General features: G+C 32.8%; 1 protein-coding gene across 7 annotated transcripts in view; it reads right to left on the bottom strand.

Annotated features, from left to right (window-relative positions):
* Window positions 1–21,957, bottom strand: part of Eip63F-1 (Ecdysone-induced protein 63F 1) — a 223,752-nt gene that overhangs the window by 90,134 nt on the left and 111,661 nt on the right. For 2 of the 7 annotated variants that reach the window (XM_075307843.1, XM_075307842.1), the window contains exon 2: window positions 19,931–20,553. The exons of 4 other annotated variants lie outside the window; for them this stretch is intronic. In XM_075307843.1, the coding sequence (XP_075163958.1) occupies window positions 19,931–19,964 (34 nt within the window). In that variant the 5' untranslated portion in view covers window positions 19,965–20,553. The remainder of the gene's footprint in view (window positions 1–19,930; window positions 20,554–21,957) is intronic. One more of the 7 variants, XM_075307844.1, reaches the window with a different exon arrangement.

Genomic DNA, 21,957 nt, shown 5'->3' with positions numbered 1-21,957 from the left:
CTCACCGTTTGTGGTGAGATCTGTTGTTGAAATGTTTGCTTCGTATTTACCTTGTGTGTGAAATATACTGAACGAGAAAACGGAAGCAAGTCATCGAGCAACGTTGTTTTTGTCTGTTTTTTTTTTGTAGTTGTATGCTTTTCATCACAAAGGAATTCAAAAGACAATAGTGTACACACACTTGGCAAAAGAGAGAGAGGAGACAGCTAACTAGGCAAACAAGTTAACTTGTATGATTTGAGAAAGCAACAGGGCCTGCAGTGAACCAAACAATATGGAAGTGATGTTTTCTCTGGGGATTGGAAAGGTCACTAAACTGTTGATGTTTGTTTTTGAATAAGCATTTTTTTTTGATTTATGGATAATAAATTACTTAGGTAAAGCCAAATTGAGGAATATCCCAAAATACTATTACAAATAAAATATTTTTTTTTATACAGCGACAAAGTCTAATCGAAATTTCTAAGGAATCCTTCTTAGTTATTGCACTGAAAGAGTTTTCTTTTCTGAGATAAGAAATTTTACAAAAAAAAAATATGTTTTTAAGGCTAAAACAGTTTCGTTAATAACAAATAAAAAACCAGTAAGGAAAGTCTAAAGTCGGGCGGGGCCGACTATATTATACCCTGCACCACTTTGTAGATCTAAATTTTCGATACCATATCACATCCGTCAAAAGTGTTGGGGGCTATATATAAAGGTTTGTCCCAAATACATACATTTAAATATCACTCGATCTGGACAGAATTTGATAGACTTCTACAAATATATAGACTCAAAATTTAAGCCGGCTAATGGACTGGGGTGGAACACAATGTTAGTAAAAAAATATGGGAAACGTTTAAATCTGAAGTAGTTTTAAGGAAACTTTGAAAAAGTTTATTTATGATTTATCGCTCGATATATATGTATTAGAAGTTTAGGAAAATTAGAGTCATTTTTACGATTTTACAAGGAAAATGTTGGTATTTTGACCATTTTTGTCGATATCAGAAAAACATATATATGGGAGCTATATCTAAATCTGAACCGATTTCAACCAAATTTGGCACGCATAGCTACAATGCTAATTCTACTCCCTGTGCAAAATTTCAACTAAATCGGAGTTAAAAATTGGCCTCTGTGGTCATATGAGTGTAAATCGGGCGAAAGCTTTATATGGGAGATATATCTAAATCTGAACCGATTTCAACCAAATTTCGCACGCATAGCTTCAATGCTCATTCTACTCCCTGTGCAAAATTTCAATTAAATCGGAGTAAAAGATTGGCCTCTGTGGTCATATGAGTGTAAATCGTGCGAAAGCTATATATGGGAGCTATATCTAAATCTGAACCGATTTCCACCAAATTTGACACGCATAGCTATAATGCTAATTCTACTCCCTGTGCAAAATTTCAACTAAATCGGAGCAAAAAATTGGCCTCTGTGGACAAAGGAGTGTAAATCGGGCGAAAGCTATATATGGGAGCTATATCTAAATCTGAACCGATTTGGATGATATTTTGCAAGTTTTTCGAGACTCATAAAATATTGGGATGTACGGAATTTGAGGAAGATCGGTTGATATACACGCCAATTATGACCAGATCGGTGAAAAATATATATGGCAGCTATATCTAAATCTGAACCGATTTTTTCCAAAATCAATAGGGTTCGTCTTTGAGCCGAAACAGGACCCCATTCCAAATTTTAGGACAATCGGACTAAAACTGCGAGCTGTACTTTGCACACAAAAATACATCAACAGACAGACAGACAGACAGACAGACGGACATCGCTAAATCGACTCAGAATTTAATTCTAAGACGATCGGTATACTAAACGATGGGTCTCAGACTTTTCCTTCTTGGCGTTACATACAAATGCACAAACTTATTATACCCTGTACCACAGTAGTGGTAAAGGGTATAAAAAAATATTAGAGATAATCGTTGAAGCCTTTCTTACAGAAAATATTCCACATTAAAGGGAAATTTCGTTTGTTGAAATTATCGACACTTTGTTATGTTTTAACGTAAACCTTACTCTCCAAAATGCTCGAGGCACACAATTCCACTAGATTGAGTTCCGGAGATTTTGGAGGTTATTGTGCTGTAGAAATGAAGCGAGGAACCTCTTTTTTAAGCCATACGTGGGTGATGCGAGCTGAGAGCGTTGGTGCTATTTCCTGTTAGCATGTTCATGATCTGCGGCCTAAATATTTGTCTGGGCTTTAATATATTAGAGATAATCGTTGAAGCCTTTCTTACAGAAAATATTCTACATTAAAGGGAAATTTCGTTTGTCTCAAAAATTTTATCCGTAAAAACAAGTATATACTGCCGTAAGTTAGGCCAGGCCGGATATTACGTACCCTCCACCATGGATTCCGTAGAAACTTCTACGAAAGACTGTCATCCACAATCGAATTACTTGGGTTGTGGTATCTTAAAACTTCTTAACATCGTTTTCTTAATTGTGAGTTAGTCCATACGTGGTATATATTAGACAAAAAAGTTATGTAAAGGGTGATACGGTCAAAATTTGGTCAATATAAACTTGACGTATTTCTTTCAATTTTGCATTTAAAAAACCTGAACACCCCTCATTTTGAAGGTGTGTGTGTGTAGAATGTTGCTCCTATTTTGATTTTGGAATTCACTCTTCAGTTGTCAAAATGCCGTCCAAGCAAGAAGATCAGCGTATCAAAATTTTGCTCGCGCATCCGAGCTACTCGCACGCAAAACTGGCAAAATCGCTAAAAGTTGCCAAATCAACCGTTACAAATGTAATTAAAGTGTTTGGGGAACGTTTGTCGACAGCCAGGAAGTCTGGATCGGGGGGAAATCGAAAACCGGAAGCCGCTGAGACGACAAAGAGAGTTGCCGATAGTTTCAAGCGAAACCCTAACCTCTCTCTCCGAGATGCCGCAAATAAGCTGGGTGTATCGTCTACAACCGTGCATCGAGCCAAAAAACGAGCCGGACTTACAAGAAGGTAGTGACTCCAAATCGCGATGATAAACAAAATACGACGTCCAAAGCGCGATCCCGGAGGCTGTACACGACGAAGCTGACGAATTTTGACTGCGTGGTAATGGACGACGAAACCTACGTCAAAGCCGACTACAAGCAGCTTCCGGGACAGGAGTTTTATACGGCAAAAGGAAGGGGAAAGGTAGCAGATATTTTCAAGCACATAAAACTGTCAAAGTTCGCAAAGAAATATCTGGTTTGGCAAGCCATCTGTACCTGTGGCTTGAAAAGCAGCTTTTTCATAGCTTCCGGGACTATCAACCAAGAAATTTACGTGAAAGAGTGTTTGAATAAACGTCTGCTGCCTTTCCTGAAGAAACACGGTTGTTCCGTACTGTTTTGGACGGATTTGGCATCTTGCCATTACGGTAAAAAGGCCATGGAGTGGTACGCCGCCAACAACGTGCAGGTGGTTCCCAAGGACAAGAACCCTCCCAACACGCCAGAGCTTCGCCCAATTGAGAAATACTGGGCTATTGTCAAGCGGAACCTAAAGAAGACCAAAAAAAAACTGCTAAGGACGAGCAGCAGTTCAAGGCAAACTGGCTTTCTGCGGAGAAGATGGTGGACAAGGTCGATTTCACCGATTTACACGCGTTTTCCCTTGACCAAATTTTGACAGTATCACCCTTTATAAGTAAGTCTACAAATAATTACGAATCGACATGGAAATTGAAATATGGGGGTCGCTTATATGGGGGCTATATAGAATTATGAACTTGATATGGACCAATTTTTGTGTGATTGGGTATCGATTTATCTGAAGGCTATATATAACAATAGACCGATATGGACCTAGTTAGGCATGGTTGTTAACGGCCATATACGAGCACAATGTACCAAATTTCAACTCGGATGAAATTTGCTCCTCCAAGAGGCTCCAAAACCAAATCTCGGGATCGGTTTATATGGGGGCTATATATGATTATGGACTGATATGGACCACTTTTGGCATGGTTGTTAAATATTATATACTACCACCACGTACCAAATTTCAACCAGATCGGATGAATTTTGCATCTCCAAAAGGCACAGGAGGTCAAATCTGGGGATCGGTTTATATGGGGGCTATATATAACTATGGACCGATGTGGACCAATTTTTGCATGGTCATTAGAGACCATATACTAACACCATATACCATATTTTAACCAGATCGGATGAAATTTGCCTCTCTTAGAGGCTCCGCAAGTCAAATCGGGGGATCGGTTTATATGAGGGCTATATGTAATTATGGACCGATGTGGACCAATTTTTGCATGGTTGTTGGAGACCATATACTAACACCACGTACCAAATTTCAGCCGGATCGGATGAAATTTGCCTCTCTTAGAGGCTCCGCAAGCCAAATCGGGGGATCGGTTTATATGGGGGCTATATATGATTATGGACTGATATGGACCACTTTTGGCATGGTTGTTAAATATCATATACTACCACCACGTACCAAATTTCAACCAGATCGGATGAATTTTGCATCTCCAAAAGGCACAGGAGGTCAAATCTGGGGATCGGTTTATATGGGGGCTATATATAATTATGGACCGATGCGGACCAATTTTTGCATGGTCATTAGAGACCATATACTAACACCATATACCATATTTTAACCAGATCGGATGAAATTTGCCTCTCTTAGAGGCTCCGCAAGTCAAATCGGGGGATCGGTTTATATGAGGGCTATATGTAATTATGGACCGATGTGGACTAATTTTTGCATGGTTGTTAGAGACCATATACTAACACCATGTACCAAATTTCAGCCAGATCGGATGAAATTTGCTTCTCTTAGAGGCTCCGCAAGTCAAATCGGGGGATCGGTTTATATGAGGGCTATATGTAATTATGGACCGATGTGGACTAATTTTTGCGTGGTTGTTAGAGACCATATACTAACACCATGTACCAAATTTCAGCTGGATCGGATGAAATTTGCTTCTCTTAGAGCAATCGGAAGCCAAATTTGGGGGTCCGTTTATATGGGGGCTATACGTAAAAGTGGACCGATATGGCCCATTTGTAATACCATCCGACCTACATCAATAACAACTACTTGTGCCAAGTTTCAAGTCGATAGCTTGTTTCGTTCGGAAGTTAGCGTGATTTCAACAGACGGACGGACGGACATGCTCAGATCGACTCAGAATTTCACCACGACCCAGAATATACCCAGCAAAAAAATTTGGAAGTTCTTCCAAAGGCACAACTTTAAAAGCGCTTCCGAAAATGTCCTCCCAAAGATGTTCTTTATTTTTACTGCACAGGAAGTTCATTTGAGTCAATTTTTTATAACTCGCTTTTTTCACATTTTTAATGGGAAATTTAAAGTTTTATTGTTTCAAATGGGTTAAAAACAGATTAAAAATTAATAAAATAGTGCAAATTGTTTAAATTTTACCGAAAAAAACTGCTAAATCCTTTCTAGAAAAAATTGCGAATTTTTTAAAATATTTGATGTCATCGTTCCAGACAAGTGTTATAATGCATTAAAAATCGTAAAAAAATTTAAAAATTATTTACTCGTCAAAATATCACAAAATTTCTTAATTCACATCCAAATCACTGGATTCGCATCACACCTTAAGAAGTGATGCAAATTCAGTGCAACGGCTGTTGAAATGGTGGACATTCGTCCTATGACAAACCCATGTTAAAATCATCGCTTCGGCGCCAATTTTGCACCACTTCCGGATCCAAAAAGAACGTTTTCACTACTTTTTTGGCGACGCTTTTTTGCTGGGTATATACTTTATGGGGTCTTAGACCAATATTTCGATGTGTTACAAACGGAATGACAAAGTTAATATACCCCCATCCTATGGTGGAGGGTATAAAAAACTATGTTTTTTTTGAGTGTGCTTTTTGCTATTCATTATAACCAGGATATGTCAGAAAAACGTAGTCGAATGTACTACAAATTGTTATAAACTTTCCATGTTGCTGGTCGTGACAGGAACCAGGTAAAGTAATACGGGAAATATTACATGAAAAACTTATTGGAACAGTCAGTCCGATGTCACCAGCATGTGTACCACAATCCAATGCACAAACATTTAAGAAACTTTTAATTGGACCATTATGTGAACAAATGAAAAGCCACCCCCCAAAAAAAAATAAATGCCTGTGCATGGAACAAGTGCAGCATCACCAACAAGTCCTTATGCATTGTATGTCTGTTGAAGGCCATCCAAGGCAAAATGACAAATGATGATGGTAATGGCGACTATGCTGATGATAATGACAAAATCTCATACATCTACGATTGCCTTGATGTACAAGTACAAGTTTTTCTAATTACATAGTGGCTAATTGCTGCAAATAAAAATTGATGATGATGGATTGATGGGTTATTTTTTGGTCTTGTGACCATTAATATGCATTTTAAACTATCAGAGGGTTAAATTTAGATAAAAAGAATTATTGTTTACAAGCTTACAAAAACAGTTTGATGGAATTCAAACGTGTGATTGCTTTATATGCGGGTGGAAAACCATAAGTGGCTATCATTAGAGCATTTAAATGTGGCTCAAAAAAACGTTAACAACACCAGAAATTATCCGAAACTGTTCGACTGGAAAAGAGGACAAGGAGTTGTTTCGATTGCATGAAAGTGGCCAGTTACCGTATATGGGTTTCTCCGAAAAGCAAAATTATCGGGTTTTATTGAAGCACTGGGCAGACAAACATTTCGGCCGTAGTCAATGGGCATTCCAAAAGCACGCGAGATAATTTCGTCTCCTAAAAATAAAATGGGAAGTACTTCCAAAGGCACAACTTTAAAAGCACTTCCAAAAATGTCCTCCCAAAAATGCCCAGTCAGAAAAAAACCATCGGAAAAGCGTTGTAAAAGCGTTGTGAACGGTTGATACACGGTGGGAAAAAGCGTTGTTACAACCCCAAAATGATAACATCATTCCACGGTGTATCGATTGTATTTAACAACGTTTTCAAAACGTCATGAAAACAATATTTTATACGCTTTTCCGATGGTTTAACGAACGCTTTGACAGCCCCAAAATGATAACATCGTTATACGGTGTATCGATGGTTTTTACAACCATTAAAAATCACTGAAAAACAATATTTCATACGTCTTTTCAATTGTTTTAGGAGGGTTAGAATTATAATTTTACAGTACCTTAAAACCGCTATTGAAACAAAACAAAATTAGTGTTTTACACTTTACAAAGGAACATCAGAAAAATTAACAATTAACAATTAATAGGAAAAATACATAATTAAGATTAAGATTGACATTTCTAATTGGTAAAAAAAATCTTTTAATAATATGGTCAAAAATGATTATATTACGTCAATGTCATATACCTCCTGATCTTCCTCCAGCCCTGTCTCTAGTAGCCTCAGTCTCATTTTCAAATCTGTTTAACAAAAAATCTATAAAAAATGATTAGTAAATTATTACAGAGTTCATATTTTATTACCTTGTTGATATGAATTGATTTATAATAGGATAATGTTCCTTTATCATATAAAGTGAATATGTACATTAACAGTGAACCACTAGGAACAATTTTGGTTAATTTTACAAATGAGGCAATTGTAGAAAGTTTTAACTGAACGCTGACATCACGCCAAACCCCAAATATAAGTACTTATTTATCGACTAATTAAAGAAATTTTGTTAGACATAATTACTTTTTTTCACATGTTAAGGTGAGTATTAACTTCGAGTTTAGCCGCTTAAATCGCTAAAGTGAAAACTAAGGGCGTTTTCGTTTCGCAAAAAATATGTTGCCGTGGTGTTACACTACTTTTTTCCTCATTGTATTTTCTCTCAAATTATAGTATAATTTCAAAGTTATTGGTAATTCATAATGTTGTGAGGGATACAGGATCCAACAATGTCCTTCATATTTGGCAATCAATTTCGAGAATGTTGCACATTTTTTCCCAATCGAAATCGCCATAAATCAGTAAAAAAGGCATAAAAGTATACATATTTGTTGCAGATTTCTTTATATTTTGATGGGGAATAGCCCAAAGCAAATTTTCACAAAGTTTGTATTCCTTAAAATGGATTATTAAAGAAAAGTAATCGTGAAAAATTTGCGATTTTAGTGGCTAGTCATAAGCCTTTATTATTTCCTATAAATATTTCAAACAAAACACTTCAGAATTTCTTAAGATTTGTACATTTTACCCCAAATGCTCCAAAAGATTTGTACATTTTAACCCAAATGCGCCAAAGGATTTATCCATTTTACCCCAAATGCACCAAAAGAACATTCTTGCAATACTGAACTCCAATTTTTTCCTTCAAACAATGAACTTTTCTTTAAAGGTGGGCATTAAGTTCGAGTTTAGGCGCTAAAAACGTCATTTTTCACGATTACTTTTCTTAATAATCCATTTTAAGGAATACAAACTTTGTGAAAATTTGCTTTGGGCTTTTCCCCATCAAGTTATAATAAAATTTGCAACAAATATGTATAATTTTATGCATTTTTCTTACTGATTTAGTTTTCACTTTAGCGATTTAAGCGGCTAAACTCGAAGTTAATACTCACCTTAACATGTGAAAAAAAGTAATTACGTCTAACAAAATTTCTTCAATTAGTCGATAAATAAGTACTTATATTTGGGGTTTGGCGTGATGTCAGCGTTTTGTTTGGTTAAAACTTTCTACAATTGCCTCATTTGTAAAATTAACCAAAATTGTTGTTCCTAGTGGTTTCACTGTTAATGTACATATTCACTTTATATGATAAAGGAACACTATCCTATTATAAATCAATTCCTATCAACAATAATACCTCCATTACTCATTAAAAACCATTGGACATTGATGGAACATGAATTTTCAACGATAATTTTATGGAAAATGTACTATTTAAAAACCGTAAATTAATTTGTTTAGCAAGCGTTGTTTCAACGTTGGCTTCCAACGCTGTTACAACGCTCAATATTTATAACCATCGTAAATTTCTGACTGGGTGTTCTTTATTTTAACTACTCAGGAAGTTTTTTATACCCTGCGCCACACTGTGGAACAGGGTATTATAAGTTAGTGCATATGTTTGTAACACCCAGAAGGAGACGAGATAGACACATGGTGCCCTTGGCAAAAATGCTCAGGGTGGCAGCGTTGCCAGAATTGTTTCACAAAAAACCGCTAGATTTGTCCAAAAAACTAGCCAAAAAAGCTAAAAAATGTTAAAAAAATAGCTAGAAAAAAAGCTAAATTTTTTTGTATCAAAAGTCACATTTTTGATTGAAATTTAACAAACTTAAAGGCTTAAAGGCTCACCTAAAATGCATATTATTTTAATTGTATTCATTTTACTTCCATTTCTGTGAGACTGTAGGAAAATCTAAGTCATATTAGCTCTGTGTGCGTACTCGATACATTTTGATTACTATCACAAATTTTACTGGAATACCTTCATTTATATTTCCTAGTAAAAACTTTTTTCCCGGTAAACTTGCAATTATCAGCTGGTTAATCATCAACAAGTCCAATGTCTCATAGAACTGCATTAGAAATATCAATATATTTCGTTTTAACTGAATTAATGATAAATTCGTGAACGTGTACACTTCTCCTAATATTATTAAGAGAATAAAACCCATTCTGTCTTGCAAGTTTATATTGAATAACTTTTATTGGAAAACTTCCCATACAAACCTATTGTTGTCCAATTTTCGTAAATGTAAATCCATTCCATTAATAAATAGCAGATCTGTTTTGATCCTATCACTACGATTTTTATACCCTTCACCACTACTGTGGTACAGGGTATAATAAGTTTGTGCATTTGTATGTAACGCCAAGAAGGAAAAGTCTGAGACCCATCGTTTAGTATACCGATCGTCTTAGAATTAAATTCTGAGTCGATTTAGCGATGTCCGTCTGTCTGTCTGTCTGTCTGTCTGTCTGTCTGTCTGTCCGTCTGTCTGTCTGTCTGTTGATGTATTTTTGTGTGCAAAGTACAGCTCGCAGTTTTAGTCCGATTGTCCTAAAATTTGGTATGGGGTCCTGTTTCGGCTCAAAGACGAACCCTATTGATTTTGGAAAAAATCGGTTCAGATTTAGATATAGCTGCCATATATATTTTTCACCGATCTGGTCATAATTGGCGTGTATATCAACCGATCTTCCTCAAATTCCGTACATCCCAATATTTTATGAGTCTCGAAAAACTTGCAAAATATCATCCAAATCGGTTCAGATTTAGATATAGCTCCCATATATAGCTTTCGCCCGATTTACACTCCTTTGTCCACAGAGGCCAATTTTTTGCTCCGATTTAGTTGAAATTTTGCACAGGGAGTAGAATTAGCATTATAGCTATGCGTGTCAAATTTGGTGGAAATCGGTTCAGATTTAGATATAGCTCCCATATATAGCTTTCGCACGATTTACACTCATATGACCACAGAGGCCAATCTTTTACTCCGATTTAATTGAAATTTTGCACAGGGAGTAGAATGAGCATTGAAGCTATGCGTGCGAAATTTGGTTGAAATCGGTTCAGATTTAGATATATCTCCCATATAAAGCTTTCGCCCGATTTACACTCATATGACCACAGAGGCCAATTTTTAACTCCGATTTAGTTGAAATTTTGCACAGGGAGTAGAATTAGCATTGTAGCTATGCGTGCCAAATTTGGTTGAAATCGGTTCAGATTTAGATATAGCTCCCATATATATGTTTTTCTGATATCGACAAAAATGGTCAAAATACCAACATTTTCCTTGTAAAATCGTAAAAATGACTCTAATTTTCCTAAACTTCTAATACATATATATCGAGCGATAAATCATAAATAAACTTTTTCAAAGTTTCCTTAAAACTGCTTCAGATTTAAACGTTTCCCATATTTTTTTACTAACATTGTGTTCCACCCCAGTCCATTAGCCGGCTTAAATTTTGAGTCTATAGATTTGTAGAAGTCTATCAAATTCTGTCCAGTTCGAGTGATATTTAAATGTATGTATTTGGGACAAACCTTTATATATAGCCCCCAACACTTTTGACGGATGTGATATGGTATCGAAAATTTAGATCTAGAAAGTGGTGCAGGGTATAATATAGTCGGCCCCGCCCGACTTTAGACTTTCCTTACTGGTTTTTATTGCATTTTTTTTATGTTAAAAACATAATACCACATTCAAAACTTTATTTCTGTTGGGGTCTTGGTGGATATTAGGAATACACAATTGATTCTTTTATACAAAAACACAAAATTAAGTTTTTATTGAGAAAAGCAATATTAAGAATGAAAAATGAATATTTTTACAATGTCAAAAATAATGAATACTCATATACCAATATTTCAATGATATGTTGATAAATAAATTCTCTAGTTCGCACAGTGAATATTTATCAAGTACAAGTAACTACAACATCTCCCCTTTTTATACCCTCCACCATAGGATGGGGGTATATTAACTTTGTCATTCCGTTTGTAACACATCGAAATATTGCTCTAAGACCCCATAAAGTATATATATTCTGGGTCGTGGTGAAATTCTGAGTCGATCTAAGCATGTCCGTCCGTCCGTCCGTCTGTCCGTCTGTCCGTCCGTCCGTCTGTCCGGCTGTCCGTCCGTCTGTGGAAATCACGCTAACTTTCGAACGAAACAAGCTATCGACTTGAAACTTGGCACAAGTAGTTGTTATTGATGTAGGTCGGATGGTATTGAAAATGGGCCATATCGGACCACGTTTACGTATAGCCCCCATATAAACCGATCCCCAAATTTGGCTTGGGGAGCCTCCCGGAGCAGCAAAATTAATCCGATCCGGTTGAAATTTAGTACGTGGTCTTAGTATACGGTTTTTAACAACCATGCAAAAATTGGTCCATATCGGTCCATAATTATATATAGTTCCCATATAAACCGTCCCCAGATTTGACGTCCGGAACCTCTTGGAGGAGCAAAAGTCATCCGATACGGTTGAAATTTGGTACATTTTGTCAATATATGGCCTCTAACAGCCATGTAAAAATTGGTCCATATCGGTCTTTAGTTATATATATCCGATGACTTATTACACAAAAATTGGTCCATATCGCCAAAAATAATCTACCAAAACATAATTTCCATAGAAAATTTTGTCAAATTTTATTACTGTAGAAAGTTTTGTCAAAATTTCATTTCTATAGAAAGTTTTGTCAAAAGTTTATTTCTTTACAAATGTTTGTCAAAATTTTATTTCCATAGAAAATTTTGTCAAAATTTTATTTCTATAGAAAATTTTGTAATCTTCCAAAACTTAATTTCCATAGAAAATTTTGTCAAATTTTATTACTGTAGAAAGTTTTGTCAAAATTTCATTTCTATAGAAAGTTTTGTCAAAAGTTTATTTCTATACAAATGTTTGTCAAAATTTTATTTCCATAGAAAATTTTGTCAAAATTTTATTTCTATAGAAAATTTTGTAATCTTCCAAAACTTTATTTCCATAGAAAATTTTGTCAAATTTTATTACTATAGAAAGTTTTGTTAAAATTTCATTTCTATAGAAAGTTTTGTCAAAAGTTTATTCTATAGAAATGTTTGTCAAAATTTTATTTCTATAGAAAATTTTGTAACAAATTTATTTCTGTAGAAAATTTTGTCAACATTTTATTTCTATACTAAGTTTTGTCAAAATTTCATTTCTATACAAAATTTTGTCAACATTTTATTTCTATAGAAATTTTTGTCAAAATTGTATTGCTATAGAAAATTTTGTCAACATTTTACTTCCATAGAAAATTTTGTCAACATTTTATTTCTATAGAAAATTTTGTCAAGTTTTTATTTCTATAGAAAATTTTGTCAAATTTTTATTTCTATAGAAAATTTTGTCAAAATTTTATTTCTATAGAAAATTTTGTCAAGGTTTCATTTCTATAGAAAATTTTGTCAAAATTTTATTTCTATAGAAAATTTTGTCAAACTAGATTATATACGTATTTAATCGGCCTTTTTTTGTTTAATATATACCCCGTATGGGCTAACTTACAATTTAGAAGACAGTGTTAAAAAGTTTTACGATACCTTGCCATCGGCAAGTGTTATCGCAACCCAAGTAATTCGATTGTGGATGACAGCCTTTAGTAGAAGTTCGTACGCAATCCATGGTGGAGGGTACATAAGATTCGGCCTGGCCGAACTTACGGCCGTATATACTTGTTAAAATTAATTTTCGAAACTAAACCTAACTGGTTGTTTCCGATTACGAAGTGGTCTTTTAGGAATTTGAGGAGTTAAAGCTGTTGGAGTACTGTAAACTAAGGGTGTCTGCGTTTCATCCTCTAATGGTTGATCATTTAAATTCGCAGAATTTTGATGGCTTAAGTTGCCAGAATTTAGCACTTGTTGGCTTTCCGAAAATGTAGTATTCTCTTCGGGATTTATGTTTTGTAGGGTTGGTTGCTCGCATTGAAGATTTGGTTTAAACCCAAAAATTTCCATCATAAGTTGAATAGATTCCGTGGTATAATTTTGAATATTTTTATCAAATCTCCGAATTAACTGATTGATGTGAGATCGGATAAGTTTGGTTTTACGACCTTCAAAAATGTATACATTGTAGTTAACTGCACCGACACGTTCTGCTACTGATCCTGGTATCCAAATTTGTTTTCCATTTCTGAAAATTTGAGCATATATTAAATCTTTTGGTTTGAAACTTCTCTGTCTAGCTCCGTGTTTTTTTATACCCTCCATCATAGGATGGGGGTATATTAACTTTGTCATTCCGTTTGTAACACATCGAAATATTGCTCTAAGACCCCATAAAGTATATATATTCTGGGTCGTGGTGAAATTCTGAGTCGATCTAAACATGTCCGTCCGTCCGTCCGTCTGTTGAAATCACGCTAACTTCCGAACGAAACAAGCTATCGACTTGAAACTTGGCACAAGTAGTTGTCATCGATGTAGGTCGGATGGTATTGCAAATGGGCCATATCGGTCCACTTTTACGTATAGCCCCCATATAAAGGGACCCTCAGATTTGGCTTGTGGAGCCTCTAACAGAAGCATATTTCATCCGATCCGGCTGAAATTTGGTACATGGTGTTGGTATATGGTCTCTAACAACCATGCAGAAATTGGTCCACATCGGTCCATAATTATATATAGCCCCCATATAAACCGATCCCCAGATTTGGCTTGCGGAGCTTAAAAGAGAAGCAAATTTCATACGATCCGGCTGAAATTTGGTACCAGGTGTTGGTATATGGTCTCTAACAACCATGCAAAAATTGGTCCACATCGGTCCATAATTATATATAGCCCCCATATAAACCGATCCCCAGATTTGGCTTGCGGAGCCACAAAGGGAAGAAAATTTCATCCTATCCGGCTGAAATTTGGTACATGATGTTGGTATATGGTCTCTAACAACCATGCAAAAATTGGTCCATATCGGTTCTCAATTATATATAGCCCCCATATAAACCGATCCCCAGATTTGGCTTGTGGAGCCTCCAAGAGAAGCATATTTCATCCGATCCGGCTGAAATTTGGTACATGGTGTTGGTATATGGTCTCTAACAATCATGCAAAAATTGGTCCACATCGGTCCATAATTATATATAGTCCCCCATATAAACCGATCCCCTGATTTGGCTTGCGAAGTCTCCAAGAGGAGCAAAATTCATCCGATCCGGTTCAAATTAGGAACGTAGTGTTAGTATATGGTCGCTAGGACCATACCAAAATTGGTCCAATCACACAAAAATTGGTCCATATCGGTTTATAATCATGGTTGCCACTAGAGCCAAAAATAATCTACCAAAATTTTATTTCTATAGAAAATTTTGTCAAAATTCTATTTCTATAGAAAATTTTGTCAAAATTCTATTTCTAGAGAAAATTTTGTTAAAATTTTATTCCGTTCATAATAAAATTTTCATCATTGCTAAAATTTTATTTCTATAGAAAATTTTGTCAAAATTTTATTTCTATAGAAAATTTTGTTCAAATTTTATTCGGTTCATAATCAGGTTGCCACTCGAGCCAAAAAATAATCTACCAAGATTTTATTTCTATAGAAAATTTTATCAAAAGTTTATTTCTATAGAAAATTTTGTTAAAATTTTATTGCTGTAGAAATTCTTTTCAAAATTTTCTTTCTATAGAAAATTTTGTGAAAATTTTTATTTCTATAGAAAAATTTGTGAAAATTTTATTTCTATAGAAAATTTTGATATAATTTTATTTCTGTAGAAAATTTTGTCAAAATTGTATGTCTACTTTGTCAAACTGAATTATATACGTATTGGATCGATCTTTTTTGATTTAATATATACCACGTATGGACTTACATACAATTTAGAAGATAGGAGGTGTTAAGATACCTTGCCATCGGCAAGCGTTACCGCAACTTGAGTAATTCGATTGTGGAATGCAGTGTTTAGAAGAAGTTTCTACGCAATCCATAATGGAGGGTACATAAGCTTCGGCCTGGCCGAACTTACGGCCGTATATACTTGTTATTGAATTATTCCTCCATTTTTGAGTTCCGTTCCTTATCCTCTCGTTGGCTATTTGGTTTTAACAAATCAAGAGTGGTTTTAATTTTCCGATTAAAAAACAACTCTGCCGGCGAAACTGAATTTTCTTTAGGAGTGGATCGATATGTTTGCAGAAATATTTGGAGTATTTGATCGTCATTTCCCTCATCCTTAAGTTTTTTCATGGCTCTTTTGAACGTTCCCACGAAGCGTTCTGCTTGCCCATTTGATTGAGGGTGATAAGGAGCAGTTTTTTATGTGAATGATTCCTCGAGATTGCAAAAATTCTGTAAATTTCTCACTACTGAATTGCGTGCCGTTATCAGATACCAGAGTATCGCAATTTCCATAGCGTGCAAACAATTCCGTTAGTTTTGCAATGATTGTTGACGTTGTACTATTTGGAACTTTAAAAATTAATTATTTCTATGTTCGGTTCCAACTATTTTGTACACTAATGATTTTGGTATTGATTCCGAGTCAAATTTGAATTTATTCGTTTTTTTTCAGCTTTTTCTTCATGAGCTATCACAGTGCTTTAAAAACGTGCTAACGACAACTTAAATTTCCAAATTCCGACTCGACTTTAAGTAGAAATTATTCTGTGTATACGTTTTCAAAATAAAATGAAAAACCTCTTTTATTTTTGAACGCTATTTTGGTTTGTGGTCAACATACAAAAACTCCACAAATTTAAAGACTATTTAATTAATTTTAAGAATTTTGTAGAATTGACCCTAGCCTTCTTTCATGAAAAGATACCCATTTTTAAGTTGAATCACTTAACTATAAGGACAAAACAATTTTATCGGCTTATGGACAAGGAAAACAGTTTATATAAGAGAAATAATTTACTGACAGTTTATATAAGCAATTTGTATGGTAATAGTAGATTTAAAGTTTACGATAACGAGGAAAAAACTTTACAAGAAGGTGTATTTGCTGCAAAAATGCCCGCATAATGGCTGGAATAATTATTAAGGCTTCAATTGAGCTTTGAAATATGTGGAAAACCTTATTCTGGCAGCAAGACTTAGACAAAAAACGAAGTTTTATCCATATTTCTATAGGAACATGTCGAAAACAAAAAAAGCCAAAAATAGCTAAAAGGGTCATGAAAAAAAGCCAGAAAAAAAGCTAAAAGCTAAATACACTTTTTCCCCGCTAAACGTCTTCAAAAAAAGCCAAATCTAGCGGGAAAAAAGCTAAATTGGCAACGCTGCAGGCTGGGTCCCTGAGTTGATATAACCATGTCCGTCTGTCCGTCCGTTCGTCCGTCCGTCTGTCTGTGAACACATTTTTGTGATCAAAGTCTAGGTCGCAATTTAAGTCCAATCGTCTTCAAATTTGGCACATGTTCCTAATTTGGGTCAGAATAGAACACTATTGATTTTGGAAGAAATCGGTTCAGATTTAGATATAGCTCCCATATATATCTTTCGCCCGATATGCACTAATATGGACCCAGCAGCCAGAGTTTTATACCGATTTGCTTGAAATTTTGTACAAACATAACTCTTAGTCGTATAGTCAAGTGTGCAAAATTTGATTGAAATCGGTTCAGATTTAGATATAGCTCCAATATATATCTTTCGCCCGATATGGACTTATATGGCCCCAGAAGGCAGATTTTTGGCCGAATTTGGTTGACATTTTGCACTATTAGTACAATTAGTAGTATAGTCAAGTGTGCAAAATTTGATTGAAATCGGTTCAGATTTAGATATAGCTCCCATATATATCTTTCGCCCGGTATGGACTGATATGGTCCTAAACGCCAGAGTTTTGGCCCAATTTGGTTGACATTTTGCACAGGGAGTAGATTTTGCATTGTAGCTATGCGTGCCAAATTTGGTTGAAATCGATTCAGATTTAGATATAGCTCCCATATATATCTTTCGCCCGGTATGGACTGATATGGTCCTAAACGCCAGAGTTTTGGCCCAATTTGGTTGACATTTTGCACAGGGAGTAGATTTTGCATTGTAGCTATGCGTGCCAAATTTGGTTGAAATCGATTCAGATTTAGATATAGCTCCCATATATATCTTTCGCCCGATATGGACTAATATGGTCCCAGAAGCCAGAGTTTTGCCCAATTTGTTTGAAATTTTGCACTAGGAGTTCAATTAGTAGTGTAGTTAAGCGTGCCAAATTTGATTGAAATCGGTTCAGATTTAGATATAGTTCCCATATATATCTTTCGCCCGATATGGACTTATATGGCCCCAGAAGCCAGAGTTTTGGCCCAATTTGGTTGCAATTTTGCACAGGGAGCAGAATTAGCATTGTAGCTATGCGTGCTAAATTTGGTTGAAATCGGTTCAGATATAGATATAGCTCCCATATATAGCTTTCGCCCGATTTACACTCATATGACCACTTAGGCCAATTTTTTGCTCCGATTTAGTTGAAATTTTGCACAGGGAGTAGAATTAGCATTGCAGCTATGCATGCCAAATTTGGTTGAAATCGGTTCAGATTTAGGTATATCTCCCATATAGAGGCCAATTTGTAACTCCGATTTAGTTGAAAATTTGCACAGGCAGTGGAATTAGCATTGTAGCTATTCGTGCCAAATTTGGTTAAAATCGGTTCAGATTTAGATATAGCTCCCATATATATATATATATATATATATATATATATATATATATATATATATATATATATATATATATATATATATATATATATATATATATATATATATATATATATATATATATATTTTTTTTTTTTTTTTTTTTTTTTTTTGATTTCGACAAAAATGGTCAAAATAGAAAAATTTCTCAAAATGTTATTTCTATATATATATATATATATATATATATATATATATATATATATATATATATATATATATATATATATATATATATATATATATATATATATATATATATATATATATATATATATATATATATATATATATATATATATATATATTTTTTTTTTTTGATTTCGACAAAAATGGTCAAAGTACAAAAATTTCTCAAAATGTTATTTCTATAGAAAATTTTGTCAAAATTTTATTTCTATAGAAAATTTTGTCAAAATTTTATTTCTATAGAAAGTTTTGTCAAAATTTTATTTCTATGGAAAATTTTTTCAAAATTTTATTTCTATTGAAAATTTTGCGAAAATAAACAGAGTGTGATGCTGTGCACACCAGAACCGAAATATTGGAAATAAAACTTAAATAGAAACACTAGTCCTATGTTTTTTAATTGATCTATAGCCGAAACTATAATAAGTATTGCTTAAAAATAAAATAAAAAGGTCAACGATAATCAATCCGAAATAAAATTTTATTTCTATAGAAAAGTTTGCGAAAATTTTATTTCTATAGACAACTTTTGCGAAAATTTTATTTCTATAGAAAAATTTGGCAAAATTTTATTTCTATAGAAAATTTGTCAAAATTTTATTTGTATATTAAAATTTTTGCGAAAATTTTATTTCTACAGAAAACTTTTGCGAAAATTTTATTTCTATAGAAAAGTTTGTCAAAATTTTATTTCTATAGAAAATTTGTCAAAATTTTATTTCTATAGAAAATTTGTCAAAATTTTATTTCTATAGAAAACTTTTGCGAAAATTTTATTTCAATAGAAAATTTGTCAAAATTTTATTTGTATATAAAATGTTGCGAAAATTTTATTTCTATATAAAACTTTTGTGAAAATTTTATTTCTATAGAAAAATTTTTCAAATTTTTATTTCTATAGAAAATTTGTCAAAATTTTATTTCTATAGAAAATTTTGCCAAAATTTTATTTCTATAGTACATTTTGTCAACATTTTATTTCTATAGGATATTGTGTCAAAATTTTATTCCTATAATAAATTTTGTCAAAGTTTTATTTCTCTAGAAAATTGAGGTACCTCTTAGTTGGAAAGGTATATTTTAAAAAATCTACCATTTTGGATAGAATCCCACCAACCGTGGTCTGAGGCCAAAATTTTAATGCGTTTTAAAAAAGAATTATAAAGCTAATATATAGTGGTACCTATAAAAACTAATGTAAATTTTGAGATGAATACAATTAATTAATCGACATTTTAAAGAAACGTCGAATTTAAATGAAAAAAAGTTAAGTCTTTGTACGACGTTAAAAGCCGAGTTTTCATTAATCGCAAACAATAAAAATTTACTACAAAATTGTAAAAAATCCGGATAAAGTTAACAAAGTCGATCGATTTTTTTTTCATATTAAAACTCCTGCTATGTTGCATACTCCTTTATGTGTCAGGCATTTTATTATATGGATGCCTTTCTCTCAAATTGTTTTGGTGGTTGTCTTTTGCCGTACTCTTCTCATAATAACATTGTTTCTAGACTAAACAACAATAACATATACATAGACATATATACTAACTATTACCACTATACGTATATACTATTACCACTCTTATGAATAATCTTACCCCGCACTTGACTGGCAATTGATTTATGATCCATGGCTGGCTCGGGTTGTTGTTTTTGTTGTTGTGGCGCTTGCTTGTATTTTACTGTTGTTATGATTTTGTTTTTGTCTTTAATTTTTGTTGTCTGAACAAACTTTTGAGTTGGCTACCAGGCTAAGGGAAATCTCTTAGGTTTGGGTCTTTCACTTGGTTAATATATTTTTGGAAGAACTTGTAACCAAGTAAAAGAGCAAATTAAGTAGGTGGTAATGGCAATTGTAGGGTATGGAGTACGGGGAGTTCAACATATATGAGAGTAAATTTAATTCTTGTTGTTGTTTGTCTGGTTGGTTGACTTCTTTTATTTCTTATTGTTGGTAATTTTATTCATAGCGAAATCTTTTCTTTTAGATTAACATATAAACGAATATATCCACTGACATACATTGATGATGTTTTGTAGTTTATTTAAAGATGATCACAAACACACATACACACTCACAAATGCACCAAATATTAAATCAATCAAGAGAGGGGAGTTTATTAGGTATTTCTCAGAGAATGTCATAGACTCTCATCAAACTGGTATAGTTTTTGTTGTTGTTCTGTGTAACTTGTGCTTTGTTCGACTAAATTTTCAAAGTCTAAAGTTTATTTGTTATTGTTATTTTTTTGTTATTTTTAATAGTATTTATTTTTCCATTTGTTTAGGCAAATTTAAAAACAATGGGTGGCAGGTACGATAAATAAAACACGCAACACCATGTTGTGCCATGTTGGAAATGGCATAGTATTCGCGAAATAGAAAATTTACATAAAAAAGAGAAAATAGCTACATTTAAAAATTGCTTGAGAAAAAGAACTCAAAATAGTACACTTAAAAATAGAAAATAAACAAACAAATAAGGCCGAAAATTGGCCAGGCCGAATCTTATGTACTTTCCATCCTGGATTCTACTAAAACATATCATCCACAATCGAATTACTTGGGTTGTGGGAACAGTTATCCGTATCAAAGTATCTTAAACCTTCTTATTTAAATTATAGAATTAACAGGTTAGCTGATACGTCCCCGGCCTAACAAAGAAAAACAAATTTTTTTGTCAAAATTCGTTTTTATTATTCAACATAGTTCCCTTCAAGAGCGATACAACGATTATAACGATATTCCAATTTTTTGATACCATTTTGGTAGTACTCCTTCGGTTTTGCCTCAAAATAGGCCTCAGTTTCGGCGATCACCTCTTCATTGCAGCCAAATTTTTTCCCTGCGAGCATCCTTTTGAGGTCTGAACAAGAAAAAGTCGTTGTGGGAGATCTGGAGAATACGGTGGGTAGGGAAGCAATGTATATATATATATACATACATATATATATATATATATATATATATATATATATATATATATATATATATATATATATAGATATATATATATATATATATATATATATATATATATATATATATATATATATATATATATATATATATATATATATATATTATATATATATATATATATATATATATATATATATATATATATATATATATATATATATATATATATATATATATATATATATATATATATATATATATATATATATATATATAATATATATATATATATATATATATATATATATATATATATATATATATATATATATATATATATATATATATATATATATATATATATATATATATATATATATATATATATATATATATATATATATATATATATATATATATATATATATATATATATATATATATATATATATATATATATATATATATATATATATATATATATATATATATATATATATATATATATATATAATATATATATATATATATATATATATATATATATATATATATATATATATATATATATATATATTATATATATATATATATATATATATATATATATATATATATATATATATATATATATATATATATATATATATATATATATATATATATATATATATATATATATATATATATATATATATATATA

The sequence above is a fragment of the Haematobia irritans genome, chromosome 4, assembly GCF_050003625.1.
Source record: "Haematobia irritans isolate KBUSLIRL chromosome 4, ASM5000362v1, whole genome shotgun sequence".
Taxonomy (NCBI): domain Eukaryota; kingdom Metazoa; phylum Arthropoda; class Insecta; order Diptera; family Muscidae; genus Haematobia; species Haematobia irritans.
The sequence above is the reverse complement of the archived record's forward strand: the minus strand, read 5'-3'. Positions and strand labels throughout refer to the sequence as shown.